The sequence below is a fragment of the Tubulanus polymorphus genome, chromosome 3 (genome assembly GCF_964204645.1).
Source record: "Tubulanus polymorphus chromosome 3, tnTubPoly1.2, whole genome shotgun sequence".
Classification (NCBI taxonomy): domain Eukaryota; kingdom Metazoa; phylum Nemertea; class Palaeonemertea; order Tubulaniformes; family Tubulanidae; genus Tubulanus; species Tubulanus polymorphus.
In genome coordinates, this window is record NC_134027.1 from 4,768,419 (window position 1) to 4,791,411 (window position 22,993).

The 22,993-nt window shown below is 36.1% G+C and overlaps 4 protein-coding genes across 4 annotated transcripts in view; 3 read left to right on the forward strand and 1 right to left on the reverse strand.

Moving 5' to 3' along the window:
- Positions 1-441: 441 nt before the first annotated feature.
- Positions 442-8,736, forward strand: LOC141902436 (germinal-center associated nuclear protein-like). Its single transcript, XM_074790155.1, has 28 exons — positions 442-1,083; positions 1,175-1,327; positions 1,504-1,590; positions 1,675-1,779; positions 1,865-2,049; positions 2,152-2,236; positions 2,312-2,518; positions 2,601-2,702; positions 2,795-2,934; positions 3,066-3,134; positions 3,211-3,360; positions 3,456-3,727; positions 3,810-4,023; positions 4,113-4,310; positions 4,386-4,482; positions 4,572-4,717; positions 4,803-4,960; positions 5,033-5,245; positions 5,374-5,930; positions 6,047-6,165; positions 6,251-6,421; positions 6,510-6,701; positions 6,787-6,948; positions 7,024-7,141; positions 7,226-7,424; positions 7,501-7,675; positions 7,758-7,857; positions 8,017-8,736. Exons 1-28 carry the CDS (start codon positions 555-557, stop codon positions 8,619-8,621), a joined length of 5,508 nt encoding a protein of 1,835 aa, XP_074646256.1. The 5' UTR covers positions 442-554; the 3' UTR covers positions 8,622-8,736.
- A 157-nt stretch (positions 8,737-8,893) lies between these two features.
- On the reverse strand, positions 8,894-9,940 carry LOC141901238 (EF-hand calcium-binding domain-containing protein 10-like). Its single transcript, XM_074788347.1, has 4 exons — positions 9,788-9,940; positions 9,301-9,465; positions 9,112-9,202; positions 8,894-9,018 (listed from the first exon to the last, which is right to left on the reverse strand). The coding sequence occupies exons 1-4, from the start codon at positions 9,903-9,905 to the stop codon at positions 8,976-8,978; spliced, it is 417 nt and encodes a 138-aa protein (XP_074644448.1). The 5' UTR covers positions 9,906-9,940; the 3' UTR covers positions 8,894-8,975.
- Positions 9,941-10,208: 268 nt separating this feature from the next.
- Positions 10,209-14,586, forward strand: LOC141901236 (conserved oligomeric Golgi complex subunit 5-like). The gene is made up of 20 exons (XM_074788346.1): positions 10,209-10,213; positions 10,401-10,477; positions 10,686-10,825; positions 10,942-11,054; positions 11,143-11,212; positions 11,288-11,408; positions 11,494-11,624; positions 11,714-11,873; positions 11,960-12,150; positions 12,243-12,324; positions 12,424-12,598; positions 12,667-12,828; positions 12,912-13,011; positions 13,085-13,195; positions 13,281-13,343; positions 13,429-13,655; positions 13,741-13,926; positions 14,037-14,163; positions 14,251-14,330; positions 14,422-14,586. Exons 2-20 carry the CDS (start codon positions 10,438-10,440, stop codon positions 14,531-14,533), a joined length of 2,391 nt encoding a protein of 796 aa, XP_074644447.1. The 5' UTR covers positions 10,209-10,213; positions 10,401-10,437; the 3' UTR covers positions 14,534-14,586.
- A 477-nt stretch (positions 14,587-15,063) lies between these two features.
- Positions 15,064-22,993, forward strand: part of LOC141902326 (dynein axonemal heavy chain 3-like) — a 29,485-nt gene continuing 21,555 nt past the window's right edge. Inside the window, 10 exon segments of the mRNA XM_074789994.1 lie at positions 15,064-15,196; positions 15,355-15,465; positions 16,842-17,010; positions 17,160-17,259; positions 17,342-17,520; positions 21,600-22,067; positions 22,130-22,301; positions 22,396-22,531; positions 22,616-22,720; positions 22,800-22,930. Of these exon segments, the coding sequence (XP_074646095.1) occupies positions 15,176-15,196; positions 15,355-15,465; positions 16,842-17,010; positions 17,160-17,259; positions 17,342-17,520; positions 21,600-22,067; positions 22,130-22,301; positions 22,396-22,531; positions 22,616-22,720; positions 22,800-22,930 (1,592 nt within the window). The 5' untranslated portion in view covers positions 15,064-15,175.

The window sequence follows — 22,993 nt, forward strand, 5'->3', positions numbered from 1 at the left end:
GTAACACTTGCGGTTACAGAAATTCGTAGCTTTATACCCAAGGTCGTCGGCGATTGTAAAAAAACTTAAAATCACGAAATTGGAACAAAAATAAGATATTCCCGTGGCCTTCCAACATTTGGAAAGCCATCAAGCCCTAAAATACCAGTAGCGGAATGTTTGGGCATCAGAATTCTCAATCAAAGTCAATATTTGCACCAACCCCAACAACAACGAATGTATCACCATCACTATCGGCATTTGGCCATGAACAAAGACAAAGTCAAATTGGTTCTTCTGCTGTGTTTGCCTCCTCATCTGGATCCACCGGCACCAACTTTGGGGCAGTTTTCAACAGCAACCAGACACAGTCAACAGATCATTCTATTTTTGCAAGTCCTGTAGCAACAACTCCAAGTTTTGGTACTCCACAAACTGGTTTATTGACGACTATTCCTTCACAAGCGAATCCTTTCGGAAGTGGTTCGTCCACAACTAGAACCAACACATCAGATGCAGTTCTTAGTACATCAGCATTCTCGGCAAATACACAGTCACTTTCAACTCGAGGAACAATGAATTCTGATATGTCTTCGGTTTTTAGCTCATTTAAATCTCCGACTTCAACATTTGCGTCGGGTATTGCACCGGCGTTCTCTGCTGGTAATGTTGATATGTTTGCCACTATTAAACCTACTCAGTCAGAACCGACTAGCTCATTGTTATTCGGTAAGCCGAAAGAAAGTGCCATTGCTCTCCATACTAAACCCTTGTTTAGTGGTGTTACCTCTACTCCGGGCGGAACTACCGTCTTTGCTAGTAAAAATCAGCCCAGTGCATCTATATTTGGTGGGAGCAAAACTGACAAATCAAAGACACCAAGTATATTCGGTGGAACAGGATTGCAGCAGAAGACTGCGGGTTCTACTTCATTTCGTGAAACTGCGGGTGAACTTCCTGGAACTTCCAGCAAAATCACAAGCCCAGGGTTATTTGGTACAAAGGAAACTGGTCACTATGAAAGCTTGAACCCATCACCGACTGGTACAGGATTGTTTACTATGAAGCGACAGCCCAAACCTGCTAGTCCGCAAAAAACACCTGGTGCGTAGGTCCATTGCAATTATTTTTTGAATACTGAAACACTGTTACCAGTGATTATGGGGATTATTTATCTGATAAATTCTGTGCTTAGGTTCTGGTCTCTTTGGTAAAGTGAGTACTGATTCTTTACCATTGTTTGGCAAATATCCACCAATAGAAGATAAAAGAGAGAAATTAGATAGACCTGATGTTTCCATTGATAAAGGAGCTCGTGAAAAAAATTTGGATGAATCTCCAGTTCCAAGTAAGTGTTTTAAGTCGCCAACTACTCTCGATGAAATACCTGGTAAGCTGTAAGATAAGTTATGCCAAATCACAGGTTTAGGCAAATATTTCAAACTTAAACTTTTAGCAAAATGGTTGCCATGTATATTCTTCACATCTCAAAAATAATAGTTGCATATGAATATCCTATTTAAGCATTGTTTGGAAAGCCGGTAAGCCTATCGCACTCACTGGATGTTGACAGTAACATCGGTGAAAAGAAAAGTTTGATTCGAAGGCCAAGTAAGTTTGGTTTAAGTTGTCCGTTTTACTTTCAATCATATTCTGTATTCTTTAAGTATTCTTGTCTCTTGTTTCATTTTACAGTAAAAAGTGGTAAATCAGCGTTGAGCTTTGGGTCAGAGATTGCTGGGAAAATTGTTCGCCGAAGTAAAAGTATTGTGGCAAGATCTAAAGATGAGCCTTCACCGGGTACAGAGCAAATTCATAATTTCCAGAACTGATATCACTTGGTTGAGTTTTATCTGTTCTAATTCATTCCATAAATCTAATCTAGATAAACCTAGACGCCGTTTGACAAGTGATGACATAACCTCCAAGGATTCCATTGTTGTGAAAGGGCTGCCTGCAGGAAAAAATGAACCAATATTCTTGAAGTCCTATTTCAGAAAATTTGGAGAAGTTGTAAGATGCTACCCTAATTTGAATAAAAAGTATGCGACAATTCATTTCAAAACGCATGTGAGTACCTAGCTATAGATACATAGCATTAGTGAATTGATACATAACATACCGGTAAGTCTATTAATCAATCTTCATAATCCTGATGTATCTGTTTTCTAGGAAGACGCGGCTAAAGCAAAAAAATCTGTTACAGTTAAAGGCATTCCAGGCACATCTATCTTCTGGGGTACTCACAATTTGAAAAGTATGTAGCGTTCTTGTCATACTCTATAGATTTACATGGCTTGACTTCTATAACAAGTTAAAAATCCTAATTCAGAACAAGCCAGTACAGCTACTGCAAGGTTCTTGACTACTGCCGGTACATATAGTGATGACGTCAATGATGAACTAAAGGGTATGATGACTAGTGATGATCAGATGAGGCTCTTAGAAAGACCAACAGAAATGACTAGACCATTAAGTAGATCCTCTGAATCCCCTACACCCAGTTCAAGTTTTTCACAGAGATCAAAATCCAGTACAGGTATCATCTATCTTACAATTTCAGTTACGTACATCATTTGCTGTCATGAACAATTTTGATAATGGTAGTATTTATGTTTTAGGAGGAGGTGCTGCATTACTTGGAGGTTTAAGAAATTCAGTTGGTTTTACTGCAAATGAACGTTGCGCAATACTTGATAATAGGGACAAGTTTGTAAGACAAGGTACAATAGGAGCTCAGAGACAGATAAAGTTCACTGTTTAATAAAACTGACGTGTTTGCTGCTGAAATTGAATAATTTTCTCCTGTTATTAGGAATTAAAAAAGAGGTCGATTTGTCAAAAGCTAAGGCAACAATTGGAACTTGTCCTGATATGTGTCCAGAGAAAGAGCGTTACTTGAGAGAAGATCGTAGAAGGTTGCATTTATATGAGATGATTCCTGGAACAGAACAGGTTGTGTATTGCTTTCATCCATTTCCAAATATAAACATTAATTGATTTTATTGGCTGCCCTGTAAATGTAGATTCAGTTTGTCCTCAGTTTTATTCAATAGTTTTATTCAATGTCTTTCCTTTAATTTCAGTCGGGGCAGATGCCAAAATGCGACCATTCAAGAGCTGTCAAGGAATACAGTCGTTCTTCTGCTGATCAGGTATGAACTGCTATTTTCACCTGGTGATGTTGAATAGATTTATTCACGCTTTGAATTTGTGATCACCTGATTGCAGGAGGAACCTTTGCCACATGAATTACGTCCACCGCAAGTACTGGCAAAGACTATGAACTATCTAATGAATCACATAATGGACAGAGGTGGCGATGGAATGTGGTCTGATTGGTATGATTTCTTATGGAATCGCACTCGTGGTATAAGAAAGGTACCTGTTTATCTGAAACTAAACTTTGGTCGTATTGGTCGCACTCTACCGGTACTTATTTCATGTTTCTATTATTTCATGTGTGTTTCCTGTAGGATATAACTCAGCAACATTTGTGTGACTTGACGTCAGTAGAGGTGGTTGAGAAGTGCGCACGTTTCCATATTTTCTGTGCCGAACGACTTTGCGAAGAAGACATGATGACTTTCGATGCGAAAATCAACAATGAAAATCTCACTAAATGTTTGCAAACGTTGAAGGAATTGTATCATGATCTCGACATGAAACAGAATATTCATTGCCCGAATGAAGCTGAATTTCGTGGATATACAGTTTTAATGAACTTGAATCAGGGTGATACATTGAGGTAATGTTATCAATTCATGACTTAATAACATTGTATCATTGTAGACTCTTTGTCTGACAGAATCTTTATTTTTCTTTCACAGGGAAGTTCAGACACTCCGCGATGAAATTCGTGAATCTTCTTTCATCAAGTTTGCGCTTTCAGCTTACGAGGCAATCAATAGTAACAACTATGTGCGGTTCTTCAAGCTAGTTCGCAAGGCCAGCTTTTTGAGTGCCTGTATCATGCATCGTTACTTCAATCAAGTTAGGGATCAAGCTGTTATGGTGATGCTCCGTGCATTTAAACCTATTCAGGTAGATTTTAAACTGCAGAAGGATCCACACTCACATTATTAAAATCTAAACCTGTATTCAACAAGTTCAATCATTATGTTTATTTTCAGTTTCCTGCTCAAGACTTTGCGCGAATGTTGGCATTTGATGGCGAGGATGACTTAGAGAACTTTTGTAACCATCATAGAATTCAGCTGGAATATGGCACTATTTCTTGCGATCGAGCAAACTATTCTTGCCCAGAGTCGGCGTTTGTGCCGTGCCGTTCAAAAATCATTGAGGAAAAACTGACATGTTCTGTGGGTGAAGTAAGTACTACACAGAGATACAACGATAATGATTTGTGAGGACTTATGATTGACAGAATTTTATCATACTCGTAGATCGTGAATGGTGGACGTCTGCCAGGGAATTTTATACCGCAGCCAAGTAGTAGCTTTGATGAGCAAGGTAGATTCATCGAGCAACTCGGTGGTTCAGGTAATTCAAATACTGTTATACCGTTTGTTGCATATATGTGGTTGTAAACTTATACGTGTATAGATAATTAACACTGTATTTTGAAACAGATCCATCAGCTTATGTAGAAGATCGAGAATTTGATTCAACTGTGAAACCAATCCAAACAATCTCTACTGTATCGTCAACGCATGAACAACAATTCCCTGTGCAATCTACCTCTGCTAATAGACTATTGGAGCTATACTCAAATGAGGTTTGAATTTTCCATTTTCACATCGCGTGGTAGAGCTGTCTTATTTTGTCTCATACACTGATGTCTATATTTTCTATTAAAACAGTCAATAAATCAGGAGGCTAAAGAGTTGTTCAGAGAAATAATTGCAGAGTTTTGTCATGAAGTCAGTAGTAGCGCCGTGAAAGCAGCTGATATCTACTTGAGTCAGGCCCATGGAATAATGGAATCAATAGTGAATGAAGTATCTGATGCACTCTCTAGGTAAACCATGATTTCAATTATTTCATCCATAAAAGTACTCGTGGTTCTCAAACATTTTCTGTATGGTTTCAGTGAAGTGGGCCACGTGTTTCACGAAGCAGAAGCTGCCAGGAAAAAGGAAGAAGAACAAGTGCGGGTTCTGCAAAAACGTCTGATGGAAAAGAAACTGAGAGAGGAGCGAGAACGTGATGAAATGATTAGTAAAATGACTGATGAGCTCTTCCAGGAAGTTATTGATTCGGTTATTGTTGATGGAGTACATGATGTAGCGCAAAAACAATACAAGTAAGTTGTTGCTACTGTTCGCACGCACCTTAGAATGATACCTACCTAGAACCTGTTACAAACTATGAGTGTCTATTTGTCTACGCTGGGATATTATCATCAGTGATTTTGATGTTTTATTTTTCAAGATTGGTGAAATTCCAATTGAATGAAGAAAGTAAGCAGCGCAGCACAGATTTGATTTGTAATAAAATTGTGGATGATGTAGTCGGAAATATACTGGGGGAAGTCGCATCGGAAAGATACTCTCTCTGTCTGCGAAAAGAGGGACTGGAAAAAATTGGACGCCAAGTTCACCGACTTCGTTTATTCCGCTTTTACAAACGTTGGCAAACCTGTCTCTCAAAGTGTCAACGGGCGAAACGTGTTCTGCAAGAATTCCCAGCAGCTCCGTGCATGAAAACTGCGAGTGAACAGGTCGAAGATTTCTATCCGCGATTCGGTCAGAAGCAGATCAATAAACGAGCATTTCAAATAGATGACAACAGTTCTCTAACAATCAACACGTTAGACACAATAGAAAAACAGAACAAAATCTGGAACATGAAACAACAACTGTATAATTTTGTGACGCGCATGAAACGTGAAATGTCATGGAGGCCATTGGATTTACCAAAAGTGGTTGGACCTATATTATTAGAACGGAGATTAAAAGAAACAGCGCTGACAACATTTTCTTGTATCGGTATGGAAGCATAAAATGAGATACAACCCTAACAAAAAGAACTTGATATTAAGAACATGATATTTTTCATTGTCCTTATGTACAGATGTAATGCATTTATTGTATTCATATTTCAGAAGATACTGTATATTGGAAGCTATTACTTTTTTGGCCAGGCAAGGCAGATGAAGATGACTTGCTTTTCAACTGGGGCAAAATTAGATTCGGATGTACTGATCCTGAAACGCATAAATCGGTTAGTCTTAGAGAAAATATCAAAAAGATTTTGACTGTTTAAAATGGACATGTGCTTTTAACCAGATGTAACTGATTTGTTCCAGCAGACGGATGTTTTAACACAAGTGACATCACAGTTAAAAGGCAAACGTGTTCAGATTTGTGTTCGTTTGTTGTGTGGTTCAACCGAAGACATGGATCAAGATATGACTGAATCGATTCTGTCCGGCATTGATGGTGTTGTGCTGATCCTAGGAACATCGCAGAGCGATAAGGTTAGGACCGGGTTATGAAATAAGTTTTGATAAGTCCTCTTATTGCATTAGTATTGTAAATATAATTGTTAACATCTTCTGATTGAAGGTTGGTAGAATATCGCAGTGTATATCAGCTTTATTACCAGAGTTGAATGAAGTTCCGGTTGCAGTATTGACCGAAACGGCTGTGCCACATGATCTGCTTAAATCTGTCAAAGATGAATTAGAATGCGGCATAGAGAGGAATGTGCCAATATATAAACTTGGTGATTTACACGAATTACGCGCTTCTGAACAAGTAAGTTCACATACTTTCCAGCAGATGGTTTTTTAGTAGATATGCCCATTAGAATCATACACAAATGCACTATTTGTATTTTTAGTTGTGTGAATGTCTTCATTGGTTGATTCATCATTGTCCAACACCTCCGCAACTTGAGTCTCGTATGATCAGAGATTATATCGATGATGGACTTGTGAAGTTTTTCTTCACTCCTCTATATCAGAATTTATCAGCTAGAAAAAAGAAAGGCTTACTTCACCAGGTATACACAACCTTTTTAATGAATGTTCCTTACTAATATTGCAAATATGTGATTGTTGTCTTATTTCTCTTTAAGCCACCACAACTGATTATAGATCTCTACCAACACGCTTTAGAGCATATTGCTGAGGTTGTCTCTGATGCAGATTTGGAGGCATTAACATGGCCGGCTGCTGAGTTTGCAAACAAATATGGTAAGTCAAATAATTTCCATTGGCAAGTTCACTGTCTGTTACAGTATATGGAATGTAAATGAAATGGTTTTATTATATCTTCAGGTTTGCCAGCATTTGACTGGAATTCGATGGATAACTTGGAAATTATAAAGCAAATGATTTTTACTCTGTCACTGCCTGAGTTTGAAATAAAAGACACAGATAGTGAAGATTGGGACCTAGCTGTACAGGATGTTTGGAAATACATTAAGGCTATCTCATATCAAGATCCAGAAGCTGATAAAACAATTCTTTACTCTAGGTAAAATCGATAAACAACCAGCGCATGTTCTCTTAAAATCTAGTAATCTAAGACTTGCAACATTTCTATTGTGCAGAATTTCATGGTTGTTGCGAAAGGTAAAGAATGAATTTGAAGACTTCTGTTTTTTGACGGAGCGAAAAAATGACTGTGATCCTTGTTATGTGAATATTCCCTGGACTGAAGTTATTGTAGCTTGTGTCGAACATCAAGTTAGAAACTTTGATTGCTGTGATCCAACATCTGATAGGGTATGTTATGAATATATATGACAAATACTGGTAAGAACTTTTTGCTTGTGTGTATAATTCGCCCGTCGTCTTTGTTATAAAGGAGGATGTTGAAATGGTTGTTCTGTATAAGAAAGATGCATTTGAAAAGTATCATTTACCAGCATCATGGTTGTTAACATTAGAAGAGAAATCAGAGAAGGGTAAGTTTTTTGCTGTTTTCTTGATTGGTTGTTAGCTTGAGTTTGTAAACTATAAATAAGGACATTTCTGTATGAAATTTCCAAGACACTGTGGCAGTATCTGTTGTTCAGATGCATTATTTTTATCCTCCTTCCTGTACTGTGTGTATGATATTTCAGTTGATACAACTTTACGACGAACATTCTCAAGAGCTGCAAAAAGGAAATTCGACCATTCTTTAACAGAAAATAGTTCAGACACTATAAAACGACAACAGAAGAATGTTGGTCATCAGATGGGCAACTTATTCGAATTTTTGCCCTTGGATCCATTGGAGGTCTCTGCCAATGAAACTTTAATAGAACTACAAGAAAGTATACAAGAGGAAAAGAAAGAAATGGCTGAATATGAAAAATATTTACAAGAAATTGTTAAAGAGGGTGAACTGCCATTAGATTTGTCTCTAATGAGAATGGGTGCCAGTAGCTCTATTGGTCCTGTTGTTTCAAGGAGTTATTTACAAATGCCAACTTCAATTTTTGAGAGTTCAATTCATTCTTCTAAGAAACGAAATATAAGACCGGAACCTATTGAAATCAAAACCACTCCGGAGAAGGAATTAAGTTTTTCTGAGAAAGTTGATAAATTGATGTCGGATATAAATTCAGAAAGACGCTCGAGTGCTATGTTAGAAATGAAATTAAAGGCAGCAGTATTACAAGGCGACTTTCTCAATAAAACTGACTCGATCAATATAAATAGTACACAGAGCTTCAACCTTTAATATGTAATTGAAAACTGAAATGGATATGTAGAATTCAATGCATGTAATAATAACTGGTAGATTAGAATTCTTGTGTACATGCTATCATGTATTTATGATTTGGCATTTTTTTGTAATAAAGATAAAGTATATTCATTTATTGATTTCAAAAGTAAATCATTGCCATTGCTTCTTCTCAAATGCTCAAGGAATACTTCACTTGAGCGAACAAAAATCAACTAAAATCAAATCGTAATATGAAAAGGATCAAATTTATTTACAATAAATAGTTAGTTTACTTTGTTTCATTACAAAGCAAATAGACGGATAATTTATAGTAACGTATCATATTAAGAATGCGACGAAAGACTGGTTTCAAAGACTGTAAGTGGCTGATAATTTCTCCAATCCTCTTTTTCTGGAACAACAAAAAATCAAACACGAGTTAATTGGCAACACACTAATGATCCAAAAACTTTGGAGATTTATCTTAAAAGAATGAAGAACTTACGCCTCTTTCTTGAATGCGTCTATTGGAATTTGATTGATATCACCTCCTGCTGGATGCAGGTCATAATTCTGAATACCAAGAGTCTCTAAAGCTATAACACATGAGAAACAATCGAATCAATTTTGAGTTTTGAAAAGAAAGAGAATTCTAATTTTGAAGCAAATGGCTATCATTGTCATTGAATCTTACCATCCCTATACTGTTGTATCGTAATGTATCCCTGATTTGTTGGATCTAGCATACCAAATATGGAGTCAACGTTAGCATCATCAAAAAGACATGGATAATCCAAATGGCTTTTCTTTGCAACTTGGAGCTTGTCAAGATAATTTATGAGAAATTCTCTTGGATTAGCTGTAATTTGGAAAAATACTGAACTGAGTTCTATATTAATCATTTTTTAGCAAATATATAACACTAACAGCAGGATTAAACCAAAATATCGAACATGGGGGAGACCAGTGTCTACAGCAACAGCAGCAGCAGCAGGGCCTCTGAATGAGACGCATACTCAGTTTGTAACTAAGTATCGTCTCTCCAGCCGGCATAATCTCAATCTCAGGAGATCGAGAGAACTCCATCGACCGTCATCGACATCCCCCATCACCGGTGTGTCAAGAGTGGAATCTTTGAAAATAGCTGTCCCTGAAATATGAAGATTAATCAAACGACTTGCCTGGCCTATGGTAAATCAACTGACTGCTCATATTATTAAATAATTCAATAAGTTTGTGTTGTTTTAGATATGATTGAGCCTCCGCAATTCGGGGCCAGTCCTCTCTATCGCCCGCCATGTTGTTTTCATTAGTTACGCCAACAAAACTCGTTGACGGAATGTTGTAGCCGCTGAAAAAATAAAGAGTTATTGAAACAATAAAATAATTTTGAAATTCCAACAAAATTATTATTAATACAGGTATTCTTGATGTAAATCCATTAAAAGTGCTGAATACTATGGCAGATCTAATGCCATCAACATTTCAGATGTCATTTAGGTATTTAGTCAGTGATTAGAGTGCTCGTGTGACACATTCCGCGCTCATTTCCTGACCAATCAGAGCAAGGACCGCGCCCAACTGCAGACATCTGATTGGCTGGTGAGGTACATGACATAGAATTTGCATGGAAATTCAAATTCAAATTTATTCATTAAAAACAAGTATTTCAGATATAAAAATTATTGCGAATGTTAAAAGATCTATGCAGATTATATCGTTACAAAAATGAAAAATCAAATCTGAACATAAATGTAAATCACTAATCAGAAATTTTACGCTATAAATGTTTAGGTTCGAATCTCACATATGTGAGTCTAGAAGTGTCAAAATGGAGTCTGATGATGTGTTATTTCGACTGGAATATGATGGTAATTTACAATAACACTCATTTAATCATCTGATGATGGAATCTATTGCGGTTTCTGTGTTTAACTATACCTATTCTACGGGGTTACCAACTGTCGTGTTGGTTTGGTTCTTATTCTGTGTGCAAATTAAACTAAATGTGTCGAACGAATGTCATGAATCTGGTCACCTTAATTATCGCATAAAACCTATTTTCTTTTTAAATTGTAGAAGCGTATAAGCAGTTTTTAGAGGAAGACTTTGATGCTAAAACATACGCGACCAAAGCGATCCAGGGAGCTGCAATATCTGCACAGTTGGCTAAATTAGCAGAAGGAATTAATTTGTTAGATAAAGAATTACATTCTCAGGTGACTTGAGTACGGCTGGACTGGAAGGAAACTTTTCACTCTCTCTACCATCTTTCTTTCATCACCACCTTACCTGTTATCATTAGCTGATGAATGATTTTGCAATCTCGTTTTAGGTTGTAGCACATCATGAAGATCTGCTCTCTCAAGCAACGGGAGTTGAAACGTTGGAAGGTGTTCTGCAAATGATGCAAACTAGGATTCATTCCCTTCTTATGGCTGTTGAAAGGTATTAACAAAGAAAATCTGTTCAGTTATATTCAAAATGTTCAAATGACAAGGATTATTCAATGTAAACTTTATTCCAATCTTTTCAGAATAAAATCTAAGATTACTGAGCCTTATAACAAGGTGACAAGTCGGACAGCGCAGTTACGCAGATTACAGGTTAGATTCATTTCTCGATTCATCAAAAGAATTCACATTTATCCGTTAATATGGAATTTTCTTTCCCTACTTCAGGAAACCTGTGACCTGCTGAGAAGAATCATTAGAATTGTTTATTTGAGTAGACGTTTACATAGTCAACTACAGGGTGGAGTGAGAGAAATTACTAAAGCTGCTCAAAGTCTCAATGAATTAGGTCAATATTCTTTGCTAGCAGAATGATTGAGTGAAAAACAACTTAGTTGACTATAGACCATATCTGTGAATATGTTACTTTTCAGATTTTCTCTCAGAAGGGGTAGATTTAAGTGGAATTGAAATTTTGGAACAGGATCGTCGATTTATTAGACAAGCACGGAATGAAGTAGAAGCTCAAGCCCAAAAAATGCTTGCACAAGGCATGGAAACCCAGGTATCGATAGTCAAAAAGTCAAAATGTCTTGTAATCATTAGAAGGCTGCTATTTCTCTACATATTGTACTTCGAATGTATCTATTTCAGAATCAAACGCAAGTTGCAACATCGCTGCAAGTTTTTCATAATTTAACTTGTCTGCGACCGACTATTGAAAAAGTAGTGAATGATTGTCTGAAACAGTTGAATAAATGTGTGAAATCTTCGGTTGACGTGAAATCACTCTCACAACAAACTCAAACAAAAGGTATCGTGTCATAGTGACTCAGAAAGTTAATGCTATTCCAATCGTTATGACGTTCATTGATCAGACATGAATTTATCAATCTTCAGGAGGTCCTGGTAAAGCAAGTATGCCAGTGACAGGGACAAATGCAGCATTCAGGGCTGGGTTGTGGACTAACCTAGAAAAACTGATGGATAATATTTATTCGGCATGCGCACAAGTGCAACATTTACAGAGAGTTTTAGAGAAGAAAAGAGACCCTGTCACTCATGTTTGTTTCATTGAAGAGTTATCAAAGGTGCTCTGCATTATGAAATCAATGAATGAAAAATGATCTTTCAAAACATTAAAAGTATTCCCAAATTGATTTTTGGTTATTTTTCTTTTCAGGATAAACCTGTCAATATTCTTCATGAATTTTGGCACGATGTGACTGATATGCTAACGAATGAATTTGCTGAAGCTGCAGACGGTTAGTCTAAAATATTCCATGATATTCATATCCTTGCAATCATAGATTTTATTTTGTGAAACGTTTATGCATCAGCAAAGGTAAAACTGTGGTTTTCAGAGTCGACCTTTATAAAGCAGGCATTTGAGGGAGAATATCCGAAGTTATTGCGTCTGTATAATGATTTATGGAAGCGAATTCAACAGTTTAGTAACAGTATGAGCGTACATCAGGAGGTCGTCTTACACGATGAACCCACATCGGTATCGGCGTCAGAAATCGCTGATGAATTTAAGTAAGTTCTTACCTTCCAAAACTTCCATGAATTTGATTTTATGAATCATGTGTTCGGATTTATTTCAGCCCTGAACAAGCGTTACGAAACAGTCTGTCATTATTTGAGAACGCGTATCTATCGCGATCTCTTTCGCGGTTGTTCGATCCGATTAATCTGGTATTTCCTAGCGGTTCAACCACTCCACCAACCACTGAAGAGGTCGAAGGCATTGCTAAAACAATCGCGAGGTGATATTTCACATTCATTAGATTAATATCCTGAATATATGTCCGATTATATAGCGTCTTAATTAGTAATATTTTGTTTGTAGTGAACTGTATGTTGGTAATGTGGATACTGGATTGAGTATAACTGTTGCTAAAAATGTAGCGAAAACTATTCAGTTGTACGCTGTCAAATGTGAACAGCTGGTGAGTCAATCATGAAATTGCTGAATAGATAAAAAGCCTTATCTGATGTTTTAAAATATCATCTTCTTTGCAGTTATGTTTGGATGGTGATGGCAGTCAAGTGATAGGTCCACCCACTCCCGGACAGCAGTGTAATGTTGCTTTGGTCAATACATTATTTTCATTCCATCAAGCTGTATCTAAGGTAATTTGAGACATACTTTCTTTGGCAAAGAACCCAGCCTTATAATTTGAACCTTGGCTCAGTGAACACTTATTTTACATTTTAGGTTTTATCAGGTGTAGCTCACTTATCTACTGAAGCTATGGAAGCTATGCAGTCGGCTCTTGAGGTGTGTTCGTAGTTTAAATTTTCTCAGTTTTTATGCTAAATCAGTATCACAAAACATATACATATGATTTATTCATTTTTTCTAGGGAGTTGTTATATTAATGGGAAATGCTATAAGCCCATTACTCAATTCTATCGCTGATTCAGTAGAAGCTATCATTCTTACGATTCATCAGGAAGATTTCTCTAGTACGGAACCGAGTCAGTCCGATTCACAATGTTCTCTGTATATGAGAGAGCTTCAACAGTTTATCAGTCGCTGTCAAAATTATTACCTGTCAGAATTTCAGTGTCAGGATTTTATCATGGACAGGTAGCTAGTGATCAACAATATTTGCTAATGAGATTGATAATCAATTATGAATTGCTTAATTAATGATTCTTATCTAAATATTAAGCATCCAGCCTCTGGCTTGTCGAAGTATAGAGATATTTGTTTGTCATGCGAGTCTCGTCCGTCCGCTTGGAGAAGGTGGTAAAATGCGTTTGGCTGCTGATTTTGCCCAAATGGAACTGGCCGTTTCTCCTTTATGTCGTCGAGTACCAGATCTGGGGAAAACTTATAGACTTCTTCGAGCTTTTAGGTTTGTTAGTTGTCGATATTTGAGGCCACAGTCTTTTGCTAAGTAAAAAAATTATAATGTCTTAGGCTTTATAAGAAAGGATTCCTGAGTGATTACTTTCACTGTTTCAGACCGCTCATATTCCAAACTAGTCAACACATAGCGAACAGTGCTGCACTCGGTGAAGTCATTCCATACAGTACAGTACTGCATTTTCTGTTCTCACGTGCTCCAGCTGATTTAAAATCGCCACATCAGGTAAATAATCTGTCGTAAACGGTTTCTACAAGCTTGTTACAGTTCTACCACCTTGAATCTAAACATTGTCATATAATGAATTTCTAGGCTGCTGGTTGGTCAGTTAGTCGTTACTCGCAATGGTTAGAAGATCATCCTGCAGAAAGGGACAGGTTAACTATGATCAAGTATGTTATCATCCCAGTAAATGAACTCAAGATGATTTTAATTCTAGTCAATGGATTCTGTTGTTTTATCTTTATTTGATTTATTCTTCAGGGGATCTCTCGAATCTTATGTGCAACATGTGCGAAATCGTCAAGGAAAGGAATATGCTGAGGTATATCCTATTATGTTGGAACTATTGCAAGAGGGCATGAAACTTCTTTAAAGAATGTTATCACGAACAAATTGATGGGTTGGGTTGTATATGTTCTAGGGGATTGGTGCAAATGAATTATATTGTATGTAAAGTTATTTGTAAATAATAAATCTATATTATAAAATCTAGTTGGTTTAATTGTTTATTTATATTTTGACATTAATAATACCGGGATCTACGATTTTAAGTGGATTCAGTCGGGCAACTGCCCTGGACGTGATGCAAAATCAGAAGGGGTTGAAAACTGAAACGGATTTTTATTCATCCCGCGGGCATCTTAGAAATCTCTTGGAAAATGTTTCAAGCAACATGTTTGTTTTTCATCGGAAATTTTCGAATGGGCACTGAGCTAAAAAGCTCGAATCCATTCCCTGGATCCGCCACTTTACCGTAAAGAAAACATTACTGCTCACATAAAAATGGGATTCGAACCTGCTATGGCGGTACGCTTTCATTGAAATCTTTATATCGTCACCTGGTTTTGAAAGAGGCCTTAATGGAGAACATGTGCGCGATCTGTCAAACCGTAACGAATGTAAACAAACACCAGTACGACTACCTACAGTCACTACTGAAAGCCGGATTAGACTCGCGTGTACACACTGTGTGAGGAATTTAGATTTAGCTATATATCGTGCAATATGGACTAAAATGTCAAGTAACAATCGTCAGGTAGGTTACATTGATGTTTCTAATTACTTCATCCATCCATCTCGTGAATGTTATTGCTGTAATATACCGTTAAGGTTATGTCAACTATACAGCAAAGTAGAGATCATAGCCTTTGGGGCATTTTGAGTAGAAATTGAATTGTTCTATCATATTTTCAGGGTTTTTCTGGAACCGAGCCTCATATAGGCCAGCCGAATGAGTTTGAGTTAGAGCATCGCCGGAGTGTTTTATCGCATTTGCCACCTTTAAGTTCGCTAACTGCCTCACAAGTAAGATGTTTCAAATGACCAAAAATCAACTGATATTTTCTGGATATCATTATATAACTTTGCGGACCTATGTATTTTGAACATTTTCAACTGGATCAATTAACATAAACGTAAAATAAATTTTGAATTTAGAAATTCCAGTTAACTTAACCCGGTACTCACAACGAACTGAGCAAATACTAATGAATCGCATTGCCCTCTTTTACCTCACTCACGCTTGCCTCGATTGTAAAACACATTTTGATACTATTTCCCGAAAGATTGGTTATGCAAATATCAATTAGTTTTCTAGATTCATCATAAATTCTTAACCCGGATCCACCCCTGCGAATGAAAAAACCATTGCATTGACGACAATATCAAACCTATATCATGTAGTATAACAGTAGTAAAAATAGATATACGTATTTGCTTTTATCTTATCGTGTAATGCCTATATTGTTAAGTATTTTGTGTGGTATTATTTTATAGAGGTATCATTAATAATGTTCATAATCGTAGGCCAATAATCTGACCACTTTTCGTAAGAAGCATGCACAGCTTTGTCACCAATCGCTGAGATTTTAATCTTGACGAATTATATTCGTTTGTTCTGCCTGGTATGATGTCATGTGTTTTGTCAATAGCGGTCAATTTGCTGTCCATTAAGACCCTATTTATTCTCAAACAATCAAATCCTCACAGTACTATTTCTACTAAATGGCTTTTTGGCAGCTTTTGACACATTGTTAGGTGTAAACAAAAGCATGTTCTCTGAGAATTATCGCAATAAGACAAATCCAATTATTCCTTTTGAAATCGTAAAGAAAATCGAAGTTTCTTCTATCTCTTCAACTTTATTCCCGAATTTTCTATCTGCTTAAGACATGAATACATTATTGATGAAATCTCGAGGAATATTGTTCGGTAGAATTTAGAAAGATTTGAGGCAGGTTTGGGCCAATTACTTAGTATTCTTAACATTGAATTATTGCAAGTTGTTTTTGTTTATTCAATATTTCATGCACTGAATTTCCAGTTTAAAATAGATTTCATTATGTCACACAACTGCATCATAAATCAGTTATTTCATGCCGCAAGTTGACTTTTTATATTCCCAGGGAACTAGAGAGGTGCTATTTATCAACCTGATTTGCGAGTAATTCTTTATCGGTTCCTGTCCTAGCAACGCATACAATAAGTTCAGTCATTCGTTAAGACAATGTCGGAAAAACCTATGATCAATCCATCCCGCGCCGGATGATTTTTTTGTTGATCTTTTTTGCTGTGAGAAACAATATATCAAGAGAAAGCATGATGATATTTATCTTATTCAGAAAATTGATAGATTATAATTCATTTCTAGCTCAGTCATGTCCTATATCTCTTTCTTCAAGCCAACCTATAGCGAAAAACCAAAAATATTCTCTCGAGGATCCCGAACGAAAGCTGCCCCTGTTAAAGAACAGAAATTTTGCCGAAATGTTAGCGATACAATTGGTAATAACTACAGCCCTTCTGCCCGAGATCTCAAAGCATCATACATCTATACCTCTCCTAAATTTGGTAAGTCTTATTACATCATTCAGCTGAATTAATACTTGCAAACAGAGATATAAAGTCTTAGAAAAGGAATTTCCATGCGGTTTTGGTTGTCAAGCTATCAAGCAAGTGTGTGAGAGTTTATCGAATGAACTCTGGATGTTTATTTTCAGCACAACCATTAGAGGAACTATTCATTCTTACTCCAAGGAAAAATGCCAATAAAAAATCACATACTAGCAATGAGATTTACCCAGCACTCGGAAAAAGAAGGTAAGCAATAAATAATACAATGTGTATGAATATGTTATACCGGTAACTATATGTGTTATAATGGGAAATGAATCATTTTCAGGCTGCCAATTTCAAAAACCGAAAAAGGTAGAAAAACACTTCGAAGATCGAGTTTGCAAGCTGAGGATGGTTCTGGTGGACATGTTACAGTTACAGACAATGAATATTCAAGTACATTGCCACCGATCAGTGGATTACTATCAGAACCTGTTGAAAATGCAGTAACTGGCATATCACCAGGTGAGTGGCAAATATCAGAGACAGAACACAGCTTCGTATTCATTTTTAATGGCTTCGCTCTGACAACTTAAACGATTTTATGGGTTTTGATGTATAGAAATGGGAAACCTTTCACTAGTATTTCAAAGTCCTGTTTTAGATGACTGATATATCGTTAGTCAGTATGTGGGAACTCAATCAGACTGGCGTTGATATTTGTTGAAATTCATTATTCAAGTCTGATTTATTGCGTAATTATCATTGTCACATAAAAATATTACATATACGTGACAAGTATGCATTACAAGGTATTGTAATCGTTTAGCTGCTGCCTGTTTGCCATTAATGATGAAAAAAGATTTCCATTGATTTGAAACCTGCTGGCCTAGAGGACAAAGAAAAGCTTTCGAAATTGAAAGTAAGATTATATGTTTCTTTGAATTGTGTCATGTTTTGGTAATTACAGCATATTGTGTACTGATTTAACCTGATTGTGTGGCAGATCAATTCTTGAAGATTATAATATATGAATAGTTTAACACGAACGTATTCATACAGAATATTCGATGTCTTGAAATACGCGATTCATATCTGAAGGTATAGTCGTTAACCTTCTAGGGATATAAACTTTTGTTTCATTCGTGAACTTTCGTGCACATCTTCATGAATTAATTTGACTGTGCGTCGGTGGTAGTTCTAAAGGCTTTTCACTATTTACAATGATAGTATACACGAACTATACCTCATGAAACCTGCATTATGCTTTTACTATCAGTGACAATTTAGCTCAGTTATTTCATAAAAAAGTCTCTGTATGTTTTCTCAGACAATAAGGATTGATGTTTGTATATGTCCTAATGTCGTACTCGGCATCTAAGGATATTTGATATCAGGCTCGTAGTTTTTATAGCACTCACTTGACGCAGCGGTCTTGGAAAATATCTTTTGATTTTGTTCTGAATTACCTCTTGATTTGTTGAAATATCCATTCGGAAAATGCGAAATATAGGAATATCTGAATATATTGTTTTGTAGTATTTGTCTAGGTTGCTTATCATCATAGCTACTCATTCCAGTCTGCTTATCATCCCTACTTCTTTCCTGTATTAATGAATAAATAATTTCTCGTCGACAAAACGTGGGAATCTTGAAAGAATATAGCACCTGTCACCTGTTACGAGGTAGCTATTTGCTCCAATTTTCCACCTCATATTCATGCGATTCAGTTAAGTACAGAGAAATCAACTCAATAGTTACTTAACATGACATCATACCAGGCGAATATACTATGTTGTACTTTTTGAGCAACATTTCAGAAATTATGGATATTTTAAGAGTAAATATCTGTAATCATCGTAACACTTGAGTGTGTCTGAGCGTGTTTGGGGTTTCTGATTAAAAGTCAGATTAGATCAGATAATATTCTAATCAACACGAATTACTGTTAAATCTAAATCATGTCAAGTTTCGGATGTTTTAAAGCTGACATTCTTGTGTTTATTCGATTTAACATGCTACTGGTTAATGTCTGGTTCATGTTTATATTATCGTAGAAATATTGATAGGGAAGAACGGAAACTATGGGAAGCTACGATTTTTTTAAACCAAATATTTTACCCCCAAATATAGATCTATATATGAAAAAAATTCTTTTCATTGAATAAACACCCCAGAATGATGAAGTTCAATATTTGAGCCTTAGTTCATTTCGGTTGGATTTTCATTTTTTTGGAAAAGTGTCAATTTCATGGTTCAGCAGTTTTTATGAATATATGAAAGTCAGGTCCCTACAATGACTTACAGCGTTACTATCTTTAATTTACAACGTTAGATGTCTTTCATGGAATAGAACTGAATTCTATCTCGTGCTGTATAGTTTATTGAATTCCTTCTCTGGTGACACAAGTCTGAAGTACTTTAAAATACACAAAATTAATAAACATTCGTCACCCCGCAAAACACTATCCTTTATTCAATATGACCCAAATATGTTCTGTTTTCAGTCTGAACAGACAGGTGCCAATGGCGCTGTTTGTGACACCTCCTTTTTTTTCCTGAAAGAATTGCTTGAAAAAAACTTGTATGAGTTATTTGAACGAAAATTCAATTTAATAAAGAACGCTTTTCAATATTCCTCTTCATAGCATGTATTTTACTTGAATAACGAATTGTTGAAATTGGTGGCATCATAAGAATGTATGATTTTGCGATCAGTCCAGTAGTTTTATGATCTTATAATAGATCTAAACACGTTGAACTGTTTTGATCAGAGTTTGAGTCTTAAGGTCACAAGTATGATATGTATATTTATGATTATTGCCTCTTAAACATGTAATATGAATTATTCTGTTCCTTTATGAATACTCGTAAGAAATTCAGAAAATCAGTTTCGTCGAGTAAGCAGTTTTTTTCGAGAAGCTATACGCGAGAACAGTTCATTCTCTGTATGATGTGTAATGAAAAAATAGTGTTGTAGAATTCCCTGATCGTAACTAGAGTTTAGATCGGAATATATGAAAAACCAGTAATTACGTATTGATTACGATACTGAACCTGTGGCTGATTTAATCTAACTTATTGTCCCGACGATAAATGAGACCAGTACTGAATGTGAATGGTCCTTTGGTGTCATGCTTAATAGATGAACACACGCGATGCTTGACAGCAGGAATTATTATTGATGTATTTACTACGGTATATATAGGGCTAGATGCGATAGCTGAAATTTACAGTTGAAATTTACCTGAAACGTTACACTCTGAATTGTATAACTGTATACAAAATATTCGTATCTTCATGACCAATCTTTAGGATAGATAAAAAAAAGGATAGATATTGATGAGTTGCCTTCAAGAGATTAGATTCAATATTAGGTATTTTACAACCAACTATCATTGTCAATATTTCTCATCACACCAGTTAAAAATCCATTATAACTCAGTGGCAAGTTATGAGTAACCAGGGAGACAACAAGGTATTGCGACGGCATTGACGGATATGATAAAACTATTCGCATGAATTCCGGCTGGTGACATTCTTTAAGCCTTTGTATCTCACAATCAATTTTATCTTTCGATAACTAATGATTAAAAATTGATTCCTAAGCTTTGTTGCCTGGTTTTAATCCTAAACAAAATAAGCCTCACTGGAAAAACTATATCAGCTTTCATGTCTGCTTTTGGATTGTCTGTAAACATTCACCGACAAAAATCTAAATTTCAAGTTTTTGATATACTTATAGTAATTGTCATTGAATTATTAGTCATATCTGATGTTAGCTGATATGAGACATTGGTTTCTAATCAGTAGCTGCTGTAGATAGATTATCAATAATTGAAATCTTTTCATCGGCAACTAGAAGTCATTAGATATTATTGCAGGTCGGTTGCTGCAGAGAATTATAGCTGAAACGAGTATCATGAATATTTATTCTAGTTGATAAGTCTTACAGCCAGATTGTCAACTCAAGCTTACGTTACTATATTACCCTAGTGCCTTAGTTACACAGGATTGATTTTAATAAGTAATGTTATGAAAATAGTCTTAGATTCTATATTTGAGTGTCCTTTTTCAGGTAATTGTGAGTAAATTCGAAAAAGCTCCTTTCGTTTTTGAATTGTATATATCGATTACAACCAAATAGCATGGCATTTTTGTTACGTGCTGATAGTACAGTAGCTATTGCACTGATTGTACATTATGGAATGTTACCGGAAAAAAATCAAAGCCATGACCAAAGATTCAACAATAAAAGCTTGCACTGAAAAAATTATGAAAATGTATTTGTCTGGTAAACCCTGCAGCTATATTATCCGGCTGTATTAATTTATAGTCTAGTCGTGGTTGATCGCAATAAACCAGCAAATCACGCGATTGCATGTTCAGGCTGTTTATAGCTACCAGAGTAATTTCCATTTCAGTAAAAAATTGTATGACTAGGGAATTTCAGTTTGAACTGTAAATTGGTCGAATGACAGTCTGATATTTAACCACTACTAAATTTTTTTAAAAAGAAAAATATATAAAACCGCGGCTTATAAATCAACCCCTATTTTTTCGATACCCTATATCTGTAGATTTAAAGTTTGGTTCGCTTACAGATTACAGGTTGACTCAGGATGTTCGTGAATCTGTGGAAATCAGATCAATAGAGAATGGTGAGATAGATCGACAATCAGTTCGGGAGATCAGCAATGATGCTGAGTTAAGAGTTTCAACAGAATTAGTATCAGGTCAAGTGAATGATGCTCAGCCACCGGCTTGTCCTGCAGGAGATCTTGAATTACCAGGAAGTCTTTCTCGGAGTGAAGCCGAAATCTTACCTGGACCAGCAGATGATGCTGAGTTATTAGACGGTATAATGAAGGAAGTGGAACAACCAGCTGGTGATGCCACTGATAATCTGTTCAATGAAAATGATTCAGATTCATCTGATACAGGTCGTGTTAAAAGTCCATTCTGTGATAATATGAGTATGGATAGTGGTCGTCCAGCTTCAGGTCTGATGCCTCCTGTTCGGTATTTATCACAAGGTAAACATCTCAAAAGTGATACTGAGACTTATTGCTGTTTAACAATGATATAGATATCTGTTGTAACTTACTAGAATCAGGACCTGATGTCAAGCCAGAGGGAAGTCAAGATGGAAATGAACTGCAGGCAGAAATAGACACAACGGAATTGGTGCAGATTAGAGAGCATGATTCAGATGCAAATGCAGTTTTAGAAGTTTGGTTTCCGCCACACTACTATTCAACACATGGTTTGTCTCGTCCAAGTACACCAGTACAAGATAAAGAAAGGTATGCGTGAGAGGTCTTGCTAGATTGCAATTTTACAACTTGAATTATTTCATCAGATTTATGAAGGGAAGTTATGAATGATGGATTTTTACAGGTATTTCCATCTGATACAAACAATAGATGATTCACATATTGCATCTCTTAGTCGCAACTGGATTTCTGCCATGTACAACTTTGTTCCCAATGATTTGCGTTTGCGCCATAAAGATTTTAGTAAGAATTTCCTAAAGGTAAGTCATTTAAATCAGAATTCTATTCTCAGACTATTCTTTTCTTTGTGGTTTTAACGATGTGATTTCTATCTTTTATTAAAGGAAATGGAAGATGACTACCAGGTAGCAATGAAAAGATCTATGTTAGACTATGTTTTGTTGGATGCTACTGAACAAGAAAGACTTGGAGTAGTAATTCCTGAAAAAGTATGTGAAGTGGTGAAGCAACCTGCATGCATTTCAAAGGGTTTCCTTCCTTATAACACTGGTCATTTACTGATTTCAGCAATCAAATCCCGCTGGTCGCATCTACTTCCCGTGGAAAGAAAGATTACTGGAATCAAAAGAGTTTTTACAAAGGGAGCTATTTGTTGTTCAGCCTGTAATGCCTGCTTTACTTTATCACTTTGAATCTCAGTAAGTTTTCTCTTTCATTATTATAAATCCTACCCACTATGTTCAATAATCATGAGCATTTTA

Coding starts and splice junctions, on each gene's coding strand:
- LOC141902436 (XM_074790155.1), top strand. CDS start 555: ATGAATTCTGATATGTCTTCGGTTTTTAGCTCATTTAAATCTCCGACT. Junction 3,361..3,455: donor GCACTCGTGGTATAAGAAAG/GTACCTGTTTAT, acceptor TGTTTCCTGTAG/GATATAACTCAGCAACATTT. Junction 7,142..7,225: donor TGAGTTTGCAAACAAATATG/GTAAGTCAAATA, acceptor TTATATCTTCAG/GTTTGCCAGCATTTGACTGG.
- LOC141901238 (XM_074788347.1), bottom strand. CDS start 9,905: ATGGCGGGCGATAGAGAGGACTGGCCCCGAATTGCGGAGGCTCAATCA. Junction 9,466..9,787: donor GTTGATTTACCATAGGCCAG/GCAAGTCGTTTG, acceptor TCCAAATTACAG/CTAATCCAAGAGAATTTCTC. Junction 9,019..9,111: donor GACGCATTCAAGAAAGAGGC/GTAAGTTCTTCA, acceptor TTGTTGTTCCAG/AAAAAGAGGATTGGAGAAAT.
- LOC141901236 (XM_074788346.1), top strand. CDS start 10,438: ATGGAGTCTGATGATGTGTTATTTCGACTGGAATATGATG. Junction 12,151..12,242: donor TCATTGAAGAGTTATCAAAG/GTGCTCTGCATT, acceptor TTTTCTTTTCAG/GATAAACCTGTCAATATTCT. Junction 13,012..13,084: donor CTGTCAAATGTGAACAGCTG/GTGAGTCAATCA, acceptor TCTTCTTTGCAG/TTATGTTTGGATGGTGATGG.